Source organism: Halictus rubicundus, chromosome 1 (genome assembly GCF_050948215.1).
Source record: "Halictus rubicundus isolate RS-2024b chromosome 1, iyHalRubi1_principal, whole genome shotgun sequence".
Taxonomy (NCBI): Eukaryota; Metazoa; Arthropoda; class Insecta; order Hymenoptera; family Halictidae; genus Halictus; species Halictus rubicundus.
Window position 1 is genome coordinate 12,194,321 of NC_135149.1, and position 15,375 is coordinate 12,209,695.

General features: G+C 45.6%; 1 protein-coding gene and 1 long non-coding RNA gene across 14 annotated transcripts in view; both read left to right on the plus strand.

Annotated features, from left to right (window-relative positions):
• The window catches only part of By (focal adhesion protein tensin), a 247,087-nt gene that overhangs the window by 120,425 nt on the left and 111,287 nt on the right, over positions 1-15,375 (plus strand). Inside the window, exon 1 of one of the 13 annotated variants that reach the window (XM_076788306.1) lies at positions 11,624-11,638. The exons of 8 other annotated variants lie outside the window; for them this stretch is intronic. Coding sequence is in view for 1 of the 5 variants with exons in the window: in XM_076788250.1 (XP_076644365.1) it covers positions 13,335-13,502 (168 nt within the window). In the remaining 4 variants the exon portion in view is untranslated. Of the gene's footprint in view, positions 1-11,623; positions 11,639-12,981; positions 13,583-15,375 lie in introns of those variants that run through there. 4 more of the 13 variants (XM_076788250.1, XM_076788280.1, XM_076788289.1 and 1 more) reach the window with 4 other exon arrangements.
• LOC143354349 (uncharacterized) lies at positions 10,087-11,194 on the plus strand. Its single transcript, XR_013082318.1, has 3 exons — positions 10,087-10,714; positions 10,913-11,064; positions 11,110-11,194. It is a non-coding gene; the product is annotated as an uncharacterized LOC143354349 (long non-coding RNA).

Genomic DNA, 15,375 nt, shown 5'->3' on the forward strand with positions numbered 1-15,375 from the left:
TTCCTCTAAGTTAGCAACGAAGATCGTTTACGAATAAGATTAGATCGAACCTAGAAAATTCTTCAAGGATTATGATTTTTTATGAGCATAAAGCAAGCTCAATGAAATCCTTGTAACAACTCTAATCTTGAAGATCTTTTGAGAATGATACCGGTGGTTCTTGAAAATTCCTCGAAGTACCGTGAAGATACAAGGATTTACGATCTAGATCATATCTGGCTTAGAACATTCTTCAAGGATCATAAACCCTTATGCACATGAAACTGGCCTACTAAAGTCCTTGTAACTATTTTGAGCGAACCGTGTGATGATCATTTAAAGTGTGCAGGATCTAGGAAAGACATCAATGGCTCTCCAAAATGTCTCTTTAGCAATCATGAATATCCTCTAAGGCTTTCTGCTGAACCCAAGCTGAAAAATATTTCAAGGATCATGAATCTTAATGAACCTCGGAGAACCTCTATCCGACGGAACTTAAAAATCCTTGAGAAGTCTATCGGCCAACTGGCCTAATAAATCCGATTAAAATAATAGCGGCAACTTAGCAGGAGCGCAGGAATTGCGTATTTACGATTTTTTCCGTGGCGCAGGTACGTGCGTCGAGAATCGACTCGACCTGGCTGAATAATTCAGGGCAGGAAGATTAATCACCTTCGGGAGGGAGCTAAAGAGATTCGCTGATGTAACGATAGAGAAGAAACGGTGCTCGCCCGTTTCCTTCGTCGTGTTCTTAATGGCAGGAACGGCGAGCGGCCAACAAAAACGTAACATGCGCTCGGAGTTTTTCAAAGAACCGCGCGACTCAGCCTCGTTCTGATTGGCCCGATGGCCTCAGCGTCCTCGCGGTGATCCCGGGCGACCTTGAAGCCACGGCTACCATAACATCGGCGAACAACCTCGGCTGGCCTCACCTCTCATCCCTCCACTCTTCTTCTTGTCAAGCCTCCTCCAGATCTCAGCTTCTTCTTCTTCTTCTGATCGATATTAAGCACCGTTCACACTGGAACATCTCCATTCCCCATGCGTTTCAACCTAAATACCTCGGGAATCGTAGACATGCAATTTGTGCAAAAAAAAAAAAAACAAACCGCTGGAACACTGTAGGATTAAGGGATTACTCTAAATCCGAATGCTTGATCGTGTCGGACAAGCTTAGCCGATCGATCACCGTAATCCGCGAAGCCTTGAACGGTACCATAATCTTTTGGGTGTTCCTGATCGAAGTGAAACTTTTCTGGGTTTATTGGAGACTGATGACACATCGTAACCGGAAAATCTCGGCGTTGGGGATTCATTTGTTTCGCGGATATAAATTACTTTCGATGATATACACTTCCACGCTGTTTCGATGATGAGATCAAGCTGTGTCTTGATCCTTGCTTGAGCAGGATCTATCGGAAATTCACGGAATCGGTACATCCTATCAGATCGAACAGACCCAATCAGACTTAATGTAAAATTACTATTTGAATTACTATTTGAGCCCAAGCACAGCTTAACAGAATACTCACGAATCGCCTAACCCAGACCTGAACAATGCAGTAAGAGCTTAAACTGGATCTACGCTAGACAATGAAAACTATTCGAGACCTATTCCTGACATGTCACAGACTTAACACTAGTAATTCAGACCTAATGTAAACTTGTGTTACCTAACCAATCGAAGCCTATCCTAACGTAATTAACGCGATCTAATCGATACAGTCCAAACCCGAACACAATCGAATTAATGTATGTTGAACGTGACGTAACCAATTGTAAGCCTATCCATCTCAACTTGAAAAGTATAATTTATGCTGACACTATCATCCCTTCGTCTTCTTGACATTTCCGTTGTCATAATACTCTGCAGTCCAGTGATGTAACAATTTCAGAACATATAATTCTAAAATGTTTATTAGACAGTTAGGAGGACAGTTAGTTTACCATGTTTCAAATCGACATTTTTCTGTCGCTCCAGTAGGCACTTGAGAAATTCTTTCAATTTTTGCCAACACCTATTTTTTAATTCTATCGACTCTAATCATTCTTTACAAGTGGCCAAATAATTTTGCTATGTTTAATACTAGGTTTACGCAGCACTAAAAATGACTATTTCACATTATTTTATAAAAGTAACATGAACGTATCTATCAAAGTTTGTAGCCATTTTTTAAATATAATATACACTCAAAGAAATCAATTTGTTTTCGTAAGTTAAAAATATTAGAATCCGTCATTTTTACGGGCCCTGTAAATCTAGTGTTAAATTGTTCAACCTCAGTATTTTCTTGTCGTTCCAGCACATGTAGGACGCGGGAGCAATTTTGTTTCAGCCATAATTTATCTATACTGAACAAATTTACCGAGAAGACTGTTTAGGTACAGTCGGGTTAAACGTCTCCCCGGCAATGATCGCTGCTGGATCCGTCGGAACTGGGTTAACGCGTAAAAAACGCGCGGGATGCACCCGAAGAAAGTCGTAACTCAGAGGACGATTCGGCCTCGTTATTATTCATGGCGTCGAATTGGGTCACGTCGCCGAAACGATCGGCTGTTCGATCGGCTCTCGAACGAATTTATCCGGGCCCGTCGACGACGACGGTGTATGACTTCTGAGCTAACACGCCGCGACGTATCCCGCGAGCGAACGTGTCTGCGGTGGGAGGGGGGGGGGGGGGTCACTGTAAACGTAAACACATTTGCATACCACGCGCACACACGCATGCGGGTCAGTGAGGCGATCGACGCACACCGTCATCTCTCTTATCGATTGCCGGGTTATCGGCTGTAAACACGGAAAGCGTTCGTAGTACTACCGGGAGATAAGGGACCGCCTACGAAGCCCGAGGATCCATTCATTCTTTATACCCTCGTGTAGACGCTGCTAATTAGGGTGACGAAGGGGGCTTTGACCGAGGATTCTGCGACGACGATCTGCTACGTCAGCGACGGAAAGGTCGAGCGGATATTGGGGATGAGGAGAGGCTGAATAAAAGTGTTCTGAATTGCACCAGACAGTTGTCGCGTTTGTTGATAATTTTTTCACAATTATTTTGAACTCCGGAGAATTCACGAATGTTGAGTGATCGAAGTGGGAGGCATGTTTATTGCAATTGTTAGTGGATATTTCCACTTGAGGCGCCACGAAAAGTTTGTATATTATTATTCAAGATATTTTTTTACTGAATTTGTTTGCATCGTATGAATTCTTGCCATGGTTAAGAATCACAGTGATTTCTCTGTATATGTCGCTAACGCCTGCATGATGAACATCGCGGAATTATCCCCACTACCGTGGGGTGTACTCACTCAGGGGCCACGATGCTCGAGAGGCCTCGGACGCCGAGGAATGTAAACATAACACGGCTCGGTTATGTCTGCTGGACGATACACGACGCTGGCAATAGAATTCACTGTAATGAGAAAAAAATTCCGAGAACCCAACCGACATCGATCAACAGTTTTGTCAATCGGTCACCGCCGAAGTGTTTGTATACAAACACGGTTTACAGTCCGTCGTAGTCTAGGAACTGTCCGAGCAGTAAATTATCCGGGGTATTTGTTTAATCGTCGAAGGGCGATGGGTCTGTCGTCGTTAATTCGAAAATAGCCGGGCGCGCATATTTTATTCCCGTTGTTGACACAGACCCGCGGAACGCTGGCCAAGAGACAGAGAAGGGAATCGCCTGAACAAATAATCGTTGGAACGTATGTACGAGGGGCTATTTCTGATCCGTGCAGTCCAGTTTCAAGATCGTCGGCTGTTAACCCCATCGAGCGTCGGTTTCGAAGGTCGAAAGCCATGGCGAACCAAAAGGTTAAGGGAGCCGGGTCCAGGAGAGGCGAGCACGGTTCGTGCACTCGAGCTTTTCCCGCGCCGATCGGCCACCCACTCTAAGCGAAGTGGGCGTGTGCATGAGCACACATTGTTCGTCGGTGTTTGCATTCCCTTCGATCCACGGCGTTTTCACTCGACACCGCTGCCAGTACGGCCAAAAATGCAATATCCGGCGCCAATATCTGCGCTTCCGATCCGTCGCGAGAATAACATTTCGTTCGGAGATTCTGTAATTAAATTCTGGCACTGCTTTCTACATTCCAAACACCTGTGTTTCACACAGTTTAATTCAATCGAATAAGAGCCGATTTTTGAAAAATGTACGAACAGAGCCTATTGATTCCCTCGAAGCCTCGGATCCTCCTTTTATAACCCTGCAGTGTTCTAAAGGATTTACTTATGCGAAGTGATCGTTTAATGACAAAGCACGATGCAGTTGCATGCTGCACCTGCTCCTGGGCTATAAGAGAGTAACCCAGCTTCCTGGACATCGTAGCTAACAATGAACAAAATATAGCTCGGTTATGATAGTTATCTCCCTTCTTTTTCATCTTACTGTATTCCAAAAAATTTTCTGAATAATCTACAACTTCAACAGATTGTTACACGTCGATAAATTTTCGATAAAATTGTTCTGCGATCAGAAAGAGACCAGAGCAAGCGACGTCTTTCTCTCGAATTTTTCTTTCTCCGCGATACTATTTAGTCTTTTACCCCGTGAGCCAACATGGCGTTATTATTTGCCAAGCCATCGTTCGGAGCTGTTGCGAGGCGAGCCACGTACCCTGTGGCATTAAAATCCAAGCCATAATAACGCACACACGCTCGCGCAAACACCGTTCGACCGTTCCGATAACGTTCACGGAAAGAAAAAGAGCTGCGGCCCGACTTTATAACACCCGATAGCGGCGTGACGCCTCGTCAATCAACCGCGAAAACAATCCACGTGCGTTCCAAACTGGAGCTCCTACTTCCACTTAATCGCGCTTACGTTCATCCATTAGCTATAGTATTACATAGCCGAGGTCCTATGTTCATTGCGCGACTCTCGTAGATTCGACGATTGCTGGCCGGTGAACTAGTTCATTCATTATTCATCGTTCTTTTTATTCCTCTTTTTGTCGTACCGTCCGCGGAAACGAGCATTTGCATAAACATGCGCGGTCTTTTAGCACCGGTCACCGCTGGAACAATCAAACCTGTCAAACCGAGTGATTATTCTACAATTGAGGCCATAGGTGCGAGGTCGTCACCGAGAATACCCGGCCTGTCGCGTAACTGATAGTACATGTGCTCGAAACGCAGCTTGCGCCGAGTGTAAGCTGAAATATGCACGTTATTCCCTGTGCAAATAATAAGTACAGTCCTTGGTCGAAAAAAGTACGGTACACTTTTCGACGTCTTTCGTGTTTTTAGTGAACGACCTGAACAGAATGTGATTATTTTATTACTTTAATTGTTTAATTCTATTAGCTATTAAGGTATTGCATACGTGCACGAATCCCCATTAAGAACGTCCGGAGTGTACGGGTTTTCGAGTGAAGTTAACGAGAACCTACTGTAGCCAAATCAATACGCCTGAGCGTGCCAATACCTGAGGTGACCTGCGAAAATTCTGCTTGTACATAGGGTCAACGAACAACCGGAACACGTTGAAACAATGCGAAACGGTTCGGTGGGAGTCAGGTGTGCCCCAGGAAATCAATGACGCTGCCGCGGGCTGCAGGAAACCTCGTACAATAAACAATCCCGAGCGCTAGGACTCGCGGGAGACTCGCCGGTGAACGGTGCAAAGAAATTCATCAAGGAGAGACATTCATCGCGGGATAACACGTGAGGCAAAAGAGGAAGGTGGGCACGACACCCACGTGCGTCCCGACCACGTACCATACACAGGACACTGCACGTAGCGCAAGGATCGCGGTGAAAAAGGCTGCGCTCTCGGGCCGACCCACGCGAGTGCCGCGGAACTGCATACGACCCGCGGTACCCGCTGTACCCGGGTAATGCACCAGTCGTTTGCACGAGGCGAACGAGTCCCTTTTCTGGCCGGTGCCGACACATGTAAACATCCGAGCCGGGGAAGATTGGTGAAGAAGAAGACGAGAGGAAGAGGGACAGCCGCGCATCATCGCGGCCATATTTCTTGGCGGCCGAGCATCGGCCCGACGTCCATTGTGCAAGGACGTCGCACAATGGAGTCATAAGGAAGTTCCCTCTGAGTTATGAGACATTGTCCAGCGACCTGTCTCTCCTCGCCCGTAATTGCATACCGATCGGATGTTTCGCGGAATGCAATTTATGCGTTCGACGTGGCCTGGAATCTTTCGCGCCCGGCAATTAAAGCCGCTGAATCATCGCGATTGGGCATTGTCTCCGATGCTTCGGGGACGTCTGCCGGATGTCTGAAGAGGTGCACGAGACGTCGCTTGCGCGCACATCCATTGCAGATCTTTCGGGAGACGCCTAAGTTCAGGTGTCGGGGATCGAATCTGTTAAGCTTCTAGGCGCGAAGACGTCCTTCTTGGTTGAACATCATGATTAGCGGACCTTTATGCAAAAGAAAAATTGTTCATGTAAATCACAATCAAGAAAGGAGAGGTACATAAAAATTGATTTCACCTCTTAATCTTTGGATTGGAAATACCGGTGATATGAAATTCATCTGCATAAAAATGCATAAAATCCGCTGTCTAATCGGAATACATAAATTCTCTTCTCTACCACAAAAATATCTTGCACAAGTTCTTGTAGAGCAATTCACGAACAGGCTGCCCAACTACAATCTTCCAACTTGCAGATGAACAATTCAGCTATGCAAATTCGAATGAATGAAAAGTTTCGACAGTTTCGCGGTGTCAGCGACCATAAACTATCCGCAAGACTAAAACCATTTCCTCCTGACACCGAAGAGTGCATAAAGCCGAATTTATTGCGAATAATTCACGGTGACGCTCTCCCCCCCCTCTCTCTCTGCTCTTCCTTCTAAATTAGTTTTGTCCGACATAATCGCAGAAGTTATAAATATTAAAACAAAAGTGAGCAAACTCCTTCGTACCGTCGAAGTTTCTCTACTTCGCTTTTCGTGCGCCGTAAATCATAGCGATGCGAGCGGATTGCATATAGATTTTGTTCATTTTTTTTTCCAACGCCCCTGGGCGATAATTGAGTCTATCGGTGACTGTGTGCGCATAGACGCGCACCGCGAGCAAATTACAGATGTAACATTCGAGATTGTGAAACAGGCGATTGCCGGAGTGATTAGCCGACGTCGGTTTTCGGTCTGAATGCGTAATAAGCTGACGTTTCGCTGAAGGCGAGCGGTTTTTTCAGCGAATTTTTCCGTGAGTCCGACTGGGGAACGTGTTTCTTTCCCGCCACGTGTTTAGGATAATTATTTATTGAGCAAGAGACCACCGGCCGAGTCATTCAAAGGGGGGTTCAACAGAAAGGTTCATAAAGGAGACATAAATCAAGAATTTTGATGTACAATGAGTTCTGGATATATGTCAAGAACACGGGTCTTGCCAGTGTCGTGTATCGTCCAGGAGGCATACCCGAGCCGTGTTATGTTTACACTCCTCGGCGTCCCGCGGTAGTGGGGATAATTCCGCGACGTTTATCATCCAGGCCTTGGCGACATATACAGGGTCATCCGTTTTTAAACGGCCAAACGTCAACCAGCTATAGAGGACCCCAAATGAAACAACTTTCACCCCTAACACTTTTTTGGATTCGGTCTTGATTTTTAGATAATTGCAAAAGCCCGTCATTTTTTGCGTTCACTTAAGATTAAATATATTAGGACTGCAATTATGTATCTCGATGATTTTTCCTTTGTTTGGTTTAAAATAAATAGGGGCATCTTTTTTATTCAGTCAACTTTTTTGTATGACCTTTGGATCTTGGTTTTTTTTGACATGGGGCACGCCGTGGAGACTGAATGAAATAACTTCGAATCAAAAAAAGTGTTAGGGGTGAAAGTTGTTCCATTTGGGGTCCTCTATAGCTGGTTGACGTTTGGCCGTTTAAAAACGGATGACCCTGTATAGAGAAATCACTGTAGTGGGAAAAAGTTTGCTTGGGAAGATTTCGTAAATATCTGTCAGAGAGAAAAGACAGCAAAAGAATGGATTATGTGCTAAATCAGTGTATTATGTGCTAAGTGGGGTTTACGTCGTCAACATATGTAATGCGAGATCCATCGAGGGGTTCGACAGAAAAGTTCATAAACGAGGCCATTCATTCGCGTTCGAAATGGACCGGGAATAAAATGGTTGACTGCGAAGTTCGGTAGAACAAAGTTTGCTGTATCTCGTCGATGGACTTCGGAAACTTCAGCACGATTTTTCTCTCACTATAAATAACGGCGAGACTCTTCAGAGCGAAGCAGAGTTGAAATGTTTCGTGATAAGAGCGTTTTTGAAGAGGTTCGTAAAGATTGCTGCGCGTTATTGATGGGAAACAGAAAGGTTTGGCGATAGGCTTCGCGGGGGGAAAGTTTGAAGATGCACTTCGTTTTGGAGGATTTTTAAAAGAGGAAGAACAGGGGGAGAAGTGCCATTAGGTTCGTAGGAATAGGATCGTGTTAAGTAACTTTACTGATCATTAACTCTTCTAATGATCAGTTCTTCTTTCAGCAAAAGAAGCAACGTTCAAAAGAATCGTTTGCAATTGGCGAGTGTAAGATTTCTAGAAGAAGACATTTTTATTTATGGAGAAAGGGAATTATTAGAAGGACTTATACTAATTAGAAGGACGTACGTCAGTCCTTCTATTAATGAAAGCAGCATCGTCCAAAAGGAAGATTCATAACTGTACTTCATTATGGGAAGATTTCTAAAAGAACAGAGGATTTCTGTTCACTAAGAGTCACACTAACCGGGAGAAAGATTGTGAAGATTATTAAAGAATACACAAAGGGGTTTATGAATATTAAAAATCACCATAATATTTCCCTTTCGTTAGAAAGTAATTTAACGATTACAGTGTTTATATATGTCCAAATGCCTAGCCGATAAAAGCCCCAGAACTATCCCCACTGCCGAGGGATATACCCCGTGAGGGATAATCAGAACAATGCCACGAATATGATTTGTTATATTGGTGAAAGTCCCGTAAAGAAATAATAAAAAATAAAGATGTTCTCGAGCTTCACTGTCCTTTTCTGCATTCGGCACTTCATCAAAGAATAGTAGGGTCTCGTCGGCAGCATTTCCCCACTGTGACTTTGGCAGATAACTCATAGGACACACGAAAGACCACAAGACTCGGGCTGCTGACATATAACGCGGATTAGTGAATCCAAAATTATACAGTGGTATAATATGTCCCTGGCTAGACCCGTGTTTTGGTCATATATCGAGTAAACACTGTAATTCTTATTTGATCAAACGAAACGAGTCTCTAAGCCACAGAAACGCTGTACCTCTTTAATGCGAACAAGATAAAGATAAAATTGAGGGGTGGGGGGATTCCTAAAATAATACAGTCTAGGAAACGTGTTCCCTTACCGTCACGGTGGGCCGCGTGTTTAGGATAATTATTTGTTGAGCAAGAAACCACGAATGTACGCACGTTCAGAATGCACTTGACCGGATCGCCAGGTAAACTCCTCTGATCTTGATTACTCGGTTATTGGTGTTATCGCAATTTCCGTTCTTCGGAAGGCCGATTGTTAAAGCGTCCGCCGAGACGCTAATCACGCATTACCTTCTCTTTCATTGGCAGCGTGTTGCACAAGAACCGGTTGTTACATCAATCTGGAGTGACAGTCTGATCGAACGAGATTTTCCGGCTATCCAATGAATTACAAAAATCTCACCGCGGCTCGTAACTCGGTGTGCTGCTCTCGGCTCGCTAATTAACTCAAAACTTTGCATCCACCTAATCAATCAAAAACTTCTGACGTCCCACAGGGTGAATCACGGAAAATTTTCTGCATTCTTCTAGTTTACGTCATCGCTTTCGCAATTCGAGCGTAGAAATATCTTCCGCGATTATCGCATGATTTATCGAACATGGACGATAACGCGCGGACTCGATAGGATGCTCTTGCATCATCATAAACATAAGAGAAACTGACTCTCGGCCATCGCGCGAGCAAAGTCGAGGAGTTCCGAGGTAAATTCGTGTGCAAAATCGGCGTTGAATTGTTCACCAAATTTATAATTTGTCATGGAAGAAAAAAGTTGATGGCCGAGGTACTCTTTAGCGTCTGGAAGGGACAATGATTTCGAAGAGGGGTCAAACGATGAACTTGAGGGTCCGTCGAAAAGGGGAGAGGAGAACGAGACCAATTTCTCGTCGGCGAGTTCATAATTCTTCCCGCCAACAACGCGATGTCAGCCGACAAACCGCAAGGCTCGATTGGTTACGCAAGCACAGCAGGCGTTCGGAGTGCATCGTCGCGACTGCAGCAACTCCGTTGCACTACCGGCGTAGTTTATAGTCCCGTGCCGGCTCTCTGGGAACCCTCTGGTCGACGTCCCCAGCATCCCCGATCGCCGTCACGTGAAATGCCGCGACGATATTTGCGGCGATCGCCAGGATAACTGCGACGCCAGAATGGGATCGCAGTCTCCTGGATATCGTTTGAGAACCGTCGTTGAGGTTCACCGAGGGGTTCAACTGGGGAAGATTCATAGTGAGTGCTCCCACCGTGGGAGGGTTCGTAAAGGAGGCTGTTCTTTCGCGTTACAAGTGGACCGGGAATAAAAGGGTTGACTGCGGAGTTCCAGGAGAATAAAGTTTCCTGTCGTTTCAGGTATCTCGAGACTTTTAAGCGAATTAGGAATTAAATGACCGAGGTATTCGGGCGAATAAAATTCGCTGTCGTTCGAGGTGCATCTTGGTATCTGGAACGATGATTTTATGCATTTACGACGAAAATGAGTAAGTGAAATTTAAAGCAGTAAACAGACTCAAGGAATTCAAGTATTAGACTCGATGCACACAATTTTTATTTCGCATAAAGATACGCGGTTCAACGGTAACAAAAATCATGGAATACATACCAGCTCTTTATTTTCTCAAAATATAAAGCAACTCTTCAGTTTCTGACTTGAGAATTATAAAAAATGTTTGTTACAGATTGAAAGATCTTAAGGGACAAAAACTTCCACAAATTATTAAAATTCATTACTGGGGACCCATTCGATAAATTCATTTCGTTGGGCATATGGGGACTTTATCAGGACATTGTTAGACCATATTAGGATATAATTAGGACCGTGATAAAAATCGTTTCAATGAAGCAGTCGCTGTTACCAAGACCCGGTATTAAACAGTTGCACTGTACGCAACTGCGATGCAGCTAAATATCCACGATTTGAAGAAAGAAGATGCACAGTTTCCTCGACTGTTCCCGAGGCGGGAGGATCGTTCGGTGAAGATGATCAGAGATATAAAAGGGACACAATGACAGCGTTGAAGGCGGGCGTCGTTGCTCGGCGAAAAGCCGCTGCGCGGAGATCGTTCACGGGGACAGACCCAGCAACGATCACCTCTGACGTGGAAGAGGTCGTTCCAGCGGTGCAACGGGGAACGGAACATGCGACATACGGTCCCGAGCCCGAGCCAGGCCCGTGTTCCGCGCGCGATCTCCGCGAGTGCAGCCAGTTGCAGTACGCGCATACGTGTAAGCGCACGCTCGTCGCGTGAGCGCTCGGCTTCGGCTTCGGCTCCGCTCGGTCTCTCTTTCTCTTCGACGCTCGTGCTCGCGGCGCGGCGCGGCGTTTCCGTGGCCGCGGAAAATTGCCAGTACACGGTAATCAACGGCTGTCACTTCGCTAACCGCGGTTCGATTTGATCGTCGTGGTACGTGTCTCGTCGATGCTCGTTCAAACGGTGATACACGACGTGCTCGTGTTTAGAGTCCAGAGCTTTGAGTACCGGGTTTGCCCTTTGACCCTTCGTGTCCTGACCGGCACCTTCGTGTGCCACATTCGGAGAAGGAGAAAATTCTACAGATCCTCCGAACCTTTTGAAAATGTTAACATGTTCGGATCGGTGCCTTGTTTTGCACGTGGTTGCGACGAACGTTTGGGAATAATGTGTGCAACGAACGATTCAGAAAAATTATGGGACACATGTTTAAGCGAAACGTTACTGACGAATGCTTGTTGCTGTTTGATATTGTTCGAGACTCTTCGGTGTCGTTGTTAGGAAGACGCGCAAGTGTTGTTCCGAACGAAACACATGTTTCTTTGTATTCAATGCAATTCTTCGTATATGCAGTCGTTTCGGAAGATTAAAAGCATTTGCTCTGAATAAAATACATATGCAAAAGATCGAATTCAATTTAATTAAATGACGGACACTTGCGTTCCCGACGTCAAGATCGCGATAAATGTTTGTTACTGTTTGAAGAATCTTGAGGTACCCAGCACGACGATAACGAAAGACGATGCAATGCTTCAATCTCTTGCATTTATTGCAACAAATGTTTGCTCTAGTATGAGAGTACAAGAAAAACCCAGAAGCACCGTCTTCAACGCGGCATCGTGCACAGATCCGACGATGCCACCAACCATACATCACCGCCCGCCCCCCTCAGAACGGCACAAAGGCCCTGAGCAAGGCCGTAATTCAGGACACAAAGGGTTCAAAGTTTCTCTCGTTCCTCTCGTTGATTGTCGACTGTCTCGATTGAGCGCATAGTTTCCGTGGACTCTGATCCACGTTGTCGATCTCCTCGGAGACAGGGTCCTCGATGACGAAACTTCGGGCTCCCGTAAACCGATTAAACGAAACTTCGCCGGGCCCGGTAACATTGTTCGTCGAGGAGGAGAAGCAACGTGTCTCCTCGCGAGAGTGCTCGCACCGGTGCGGTGTTGAAATCGAAGAGGAGAGTTGGCCGGGCTCTCCCGTGACCCGTTCCAATTCAATTAAGCCGTGCCATCGATCCCTTAAATCAGCAGGCCAGGCGCGTCATTAGCATCGCGAGCCCGCTCGTAACAGTTTTATTGTTGCTCCTCGGGGCCGAGACGCGCGCAGAAAACGGCCGGATGAAACAACGGAGAGAGAGAGAGATCTCTCCCCCCTCCCTATCTTCGTCGCTCTTCTACGCTCCGGCGATATCTACGGGATCGTCGGAACGGATCTATCTCCCGGAGCGATGTAAATATTTACGAGGAATATCGTTGACTCGCGTGGAGAGTCGGCGAGGATCGTGCACGATCACTGCTACTCGCCAGTCGGAGTACGTGGATACGTGTGAGAGCACGTAAGAATCGCTCTGTCGCGTCGTCGCGCTCGTGAGAAACTTCGCGCGCCGGATCCGCGATCCAACGTCGATCCAAACGAGCCGGTTCGATTCGTAGGCGAACGCGTCCGAGCGGTACCGATATCTTCTCCGCATTGCTGATAGTGCCGATGGATTAGTGCTCGGCCAGTGTTTGTGACTCGTGTTCGCCGACCTCGTGATACGACGCGATAACAATGGTATTCTCGCTGTGGCAGTGATCTGCAGATCGCGTATTATTTCGCGGGGAACAGCGGTTCTTTCTTGCAAATGTGGGATCGTTGTGAACAGTTATCGAGTTGCTATCCAGCAATGAGGATGGTACTAATAAGGGTGGCTCCAGGAGAAACGAGGGAACGGCACGTGAATGTTCTAGTTGTGATTTATTTGAAGAGGGCGACACTGTTTTTCTGTTTGTTGCAAAATGAAAATTTTACGGTATACTTGTGTCTAGTGACTCGAGAAATGGCGGGGACGATAGTCATTTAATCGCGTAACGCGGGAGTGAAGTAACAACGGTACACGGAACTTGAATGTTCTAGTTTTGATTTATAGAAGCATTGCTACAAAATTCGTGAAGTCACTTGACCCTCGGACACCTGCGAGTTCTATGCCGGAGTCATTTCTGACCCACGTCGATATTTCACTACAATTTTCTTCCGATACAAGGCGACGACTTGGGACCGGCTTTCGTCGTATTTCGGATAAAGAAGAGGGGATAGTGATTTTCTTATTTCGAAATAAAACGCGTCGTCTTATATCGGAATAAAATTGTACGTATTGACGGTCGCTCGAGCTTAGTCCCACTGCGACCGGTCACGAGTAACTCCGGCATAGCATATTTAATATGATACAAAAGTGGTGCAGCTGTTGCGCATAGATCAGAAGCAGTCTTTCTATACTTCGCGAATTCTATACAATTATCGCAGCGAGGACAGCGCTACTGCTGGATGGTGGGGATAACAAAGCGCTAACTAACGAGGCAGGAAGCTCAATACTAATCTCCCTACTCAATAAAACCAGCAAACTCCGCTATTAAATCTGATTAAACCTCTCGCATCGTAGTGCGTCGCAGTAGAACGATTTTCAAAAGGGATACAAAAACATTCCGCTCTCCGGGACTTGTGACGGATTATCTGCCACACGATCGCCGACAGTTAGGCGAATTGCAACAGTTCTCGAGCTGACGAAACGCAGGAAGCTCGCCTCCATCGAACGCGCAGGCATCCGCTCAGAAAATGTCTCTCGTCTCGAGTTTCGCCGTCAGGCTTCTCAACGCTGACCCCCCAGAGGAATAGTTGAAATTTATGCGTACCCGGCCGCGGTTAGGGGCAGAGCGAACCCATAATATACATCGGTGAGCATTCTTGCCGGTGTTTCGGATCGTCCTCTAACGGCGGCGCAAGGTAAATCGCGGACAGAGGCGAACGGGGCCCACGTGAGAACGAAGCCGGACATTTCTTCGGCGCATAGCTCGGGGGAGGATAAACGACCTCTCGCTCGAGATCGAGATTACACTGGCGGTAAAACCTCGCTAGATCCCGTGTACGACTCTAATTTAACCGTTGGTCACCGTTGTTCGATGGGACATCGTATTGGCCGAACCGTTCTACGAGAACCTACGGTTGTTTTGAGCTCTTTAGCAGCTCCTCCAAGTTCACCATCTTGCTTCTACCTTCGTTTAGAACATTCCCCCTGTTTTAGAATTTTATTCTTTGCTGGATTTGCTGGCGTTATTTTCACCGCGCTAGCTATGATTCTCTCCAACATTAGAGAATTCGTAGACGTAAAATTTGTTTATGCTTTCCATTAACCCCTTGCACTACTATTCGTTTGGTGATTATAATGATTACAAATTCTTTTATATCTGTTGTATGGCAATGTTTTCTCCAAAGGATACGTATCAACTACAACAAAATAGAATTTTATTTTGGTTTAAAGGGAATTAATAACATACTAAATGCTTGTTCTACACTTTAGAATTTAATTTTTTGACTCGGTTATTAATCATTGTTTCTCTTTTCTGACTCTGTCTCTCAAGAAGAGAATGCCTCTGTGCTTGTTAAAATTGTGTTACTTTTTATGATTATTTTAACGAAAGAATTTTGTATGTTCATTTTCGATGTTACAACATTTTATGATCTCAGTAACTTTAATTTCGACTGGAGAAGGAACGAGATTCATTGTAATACGCCTAGAATTGGACATAGTTAAACATTTTTGTATAAATAAAAAGTTCCAATCCCATAGCTGCGCCGCATAACGGCAAATTTCGCAGAATTCGCAAATAATCGATCGCGATCGCGTTCAC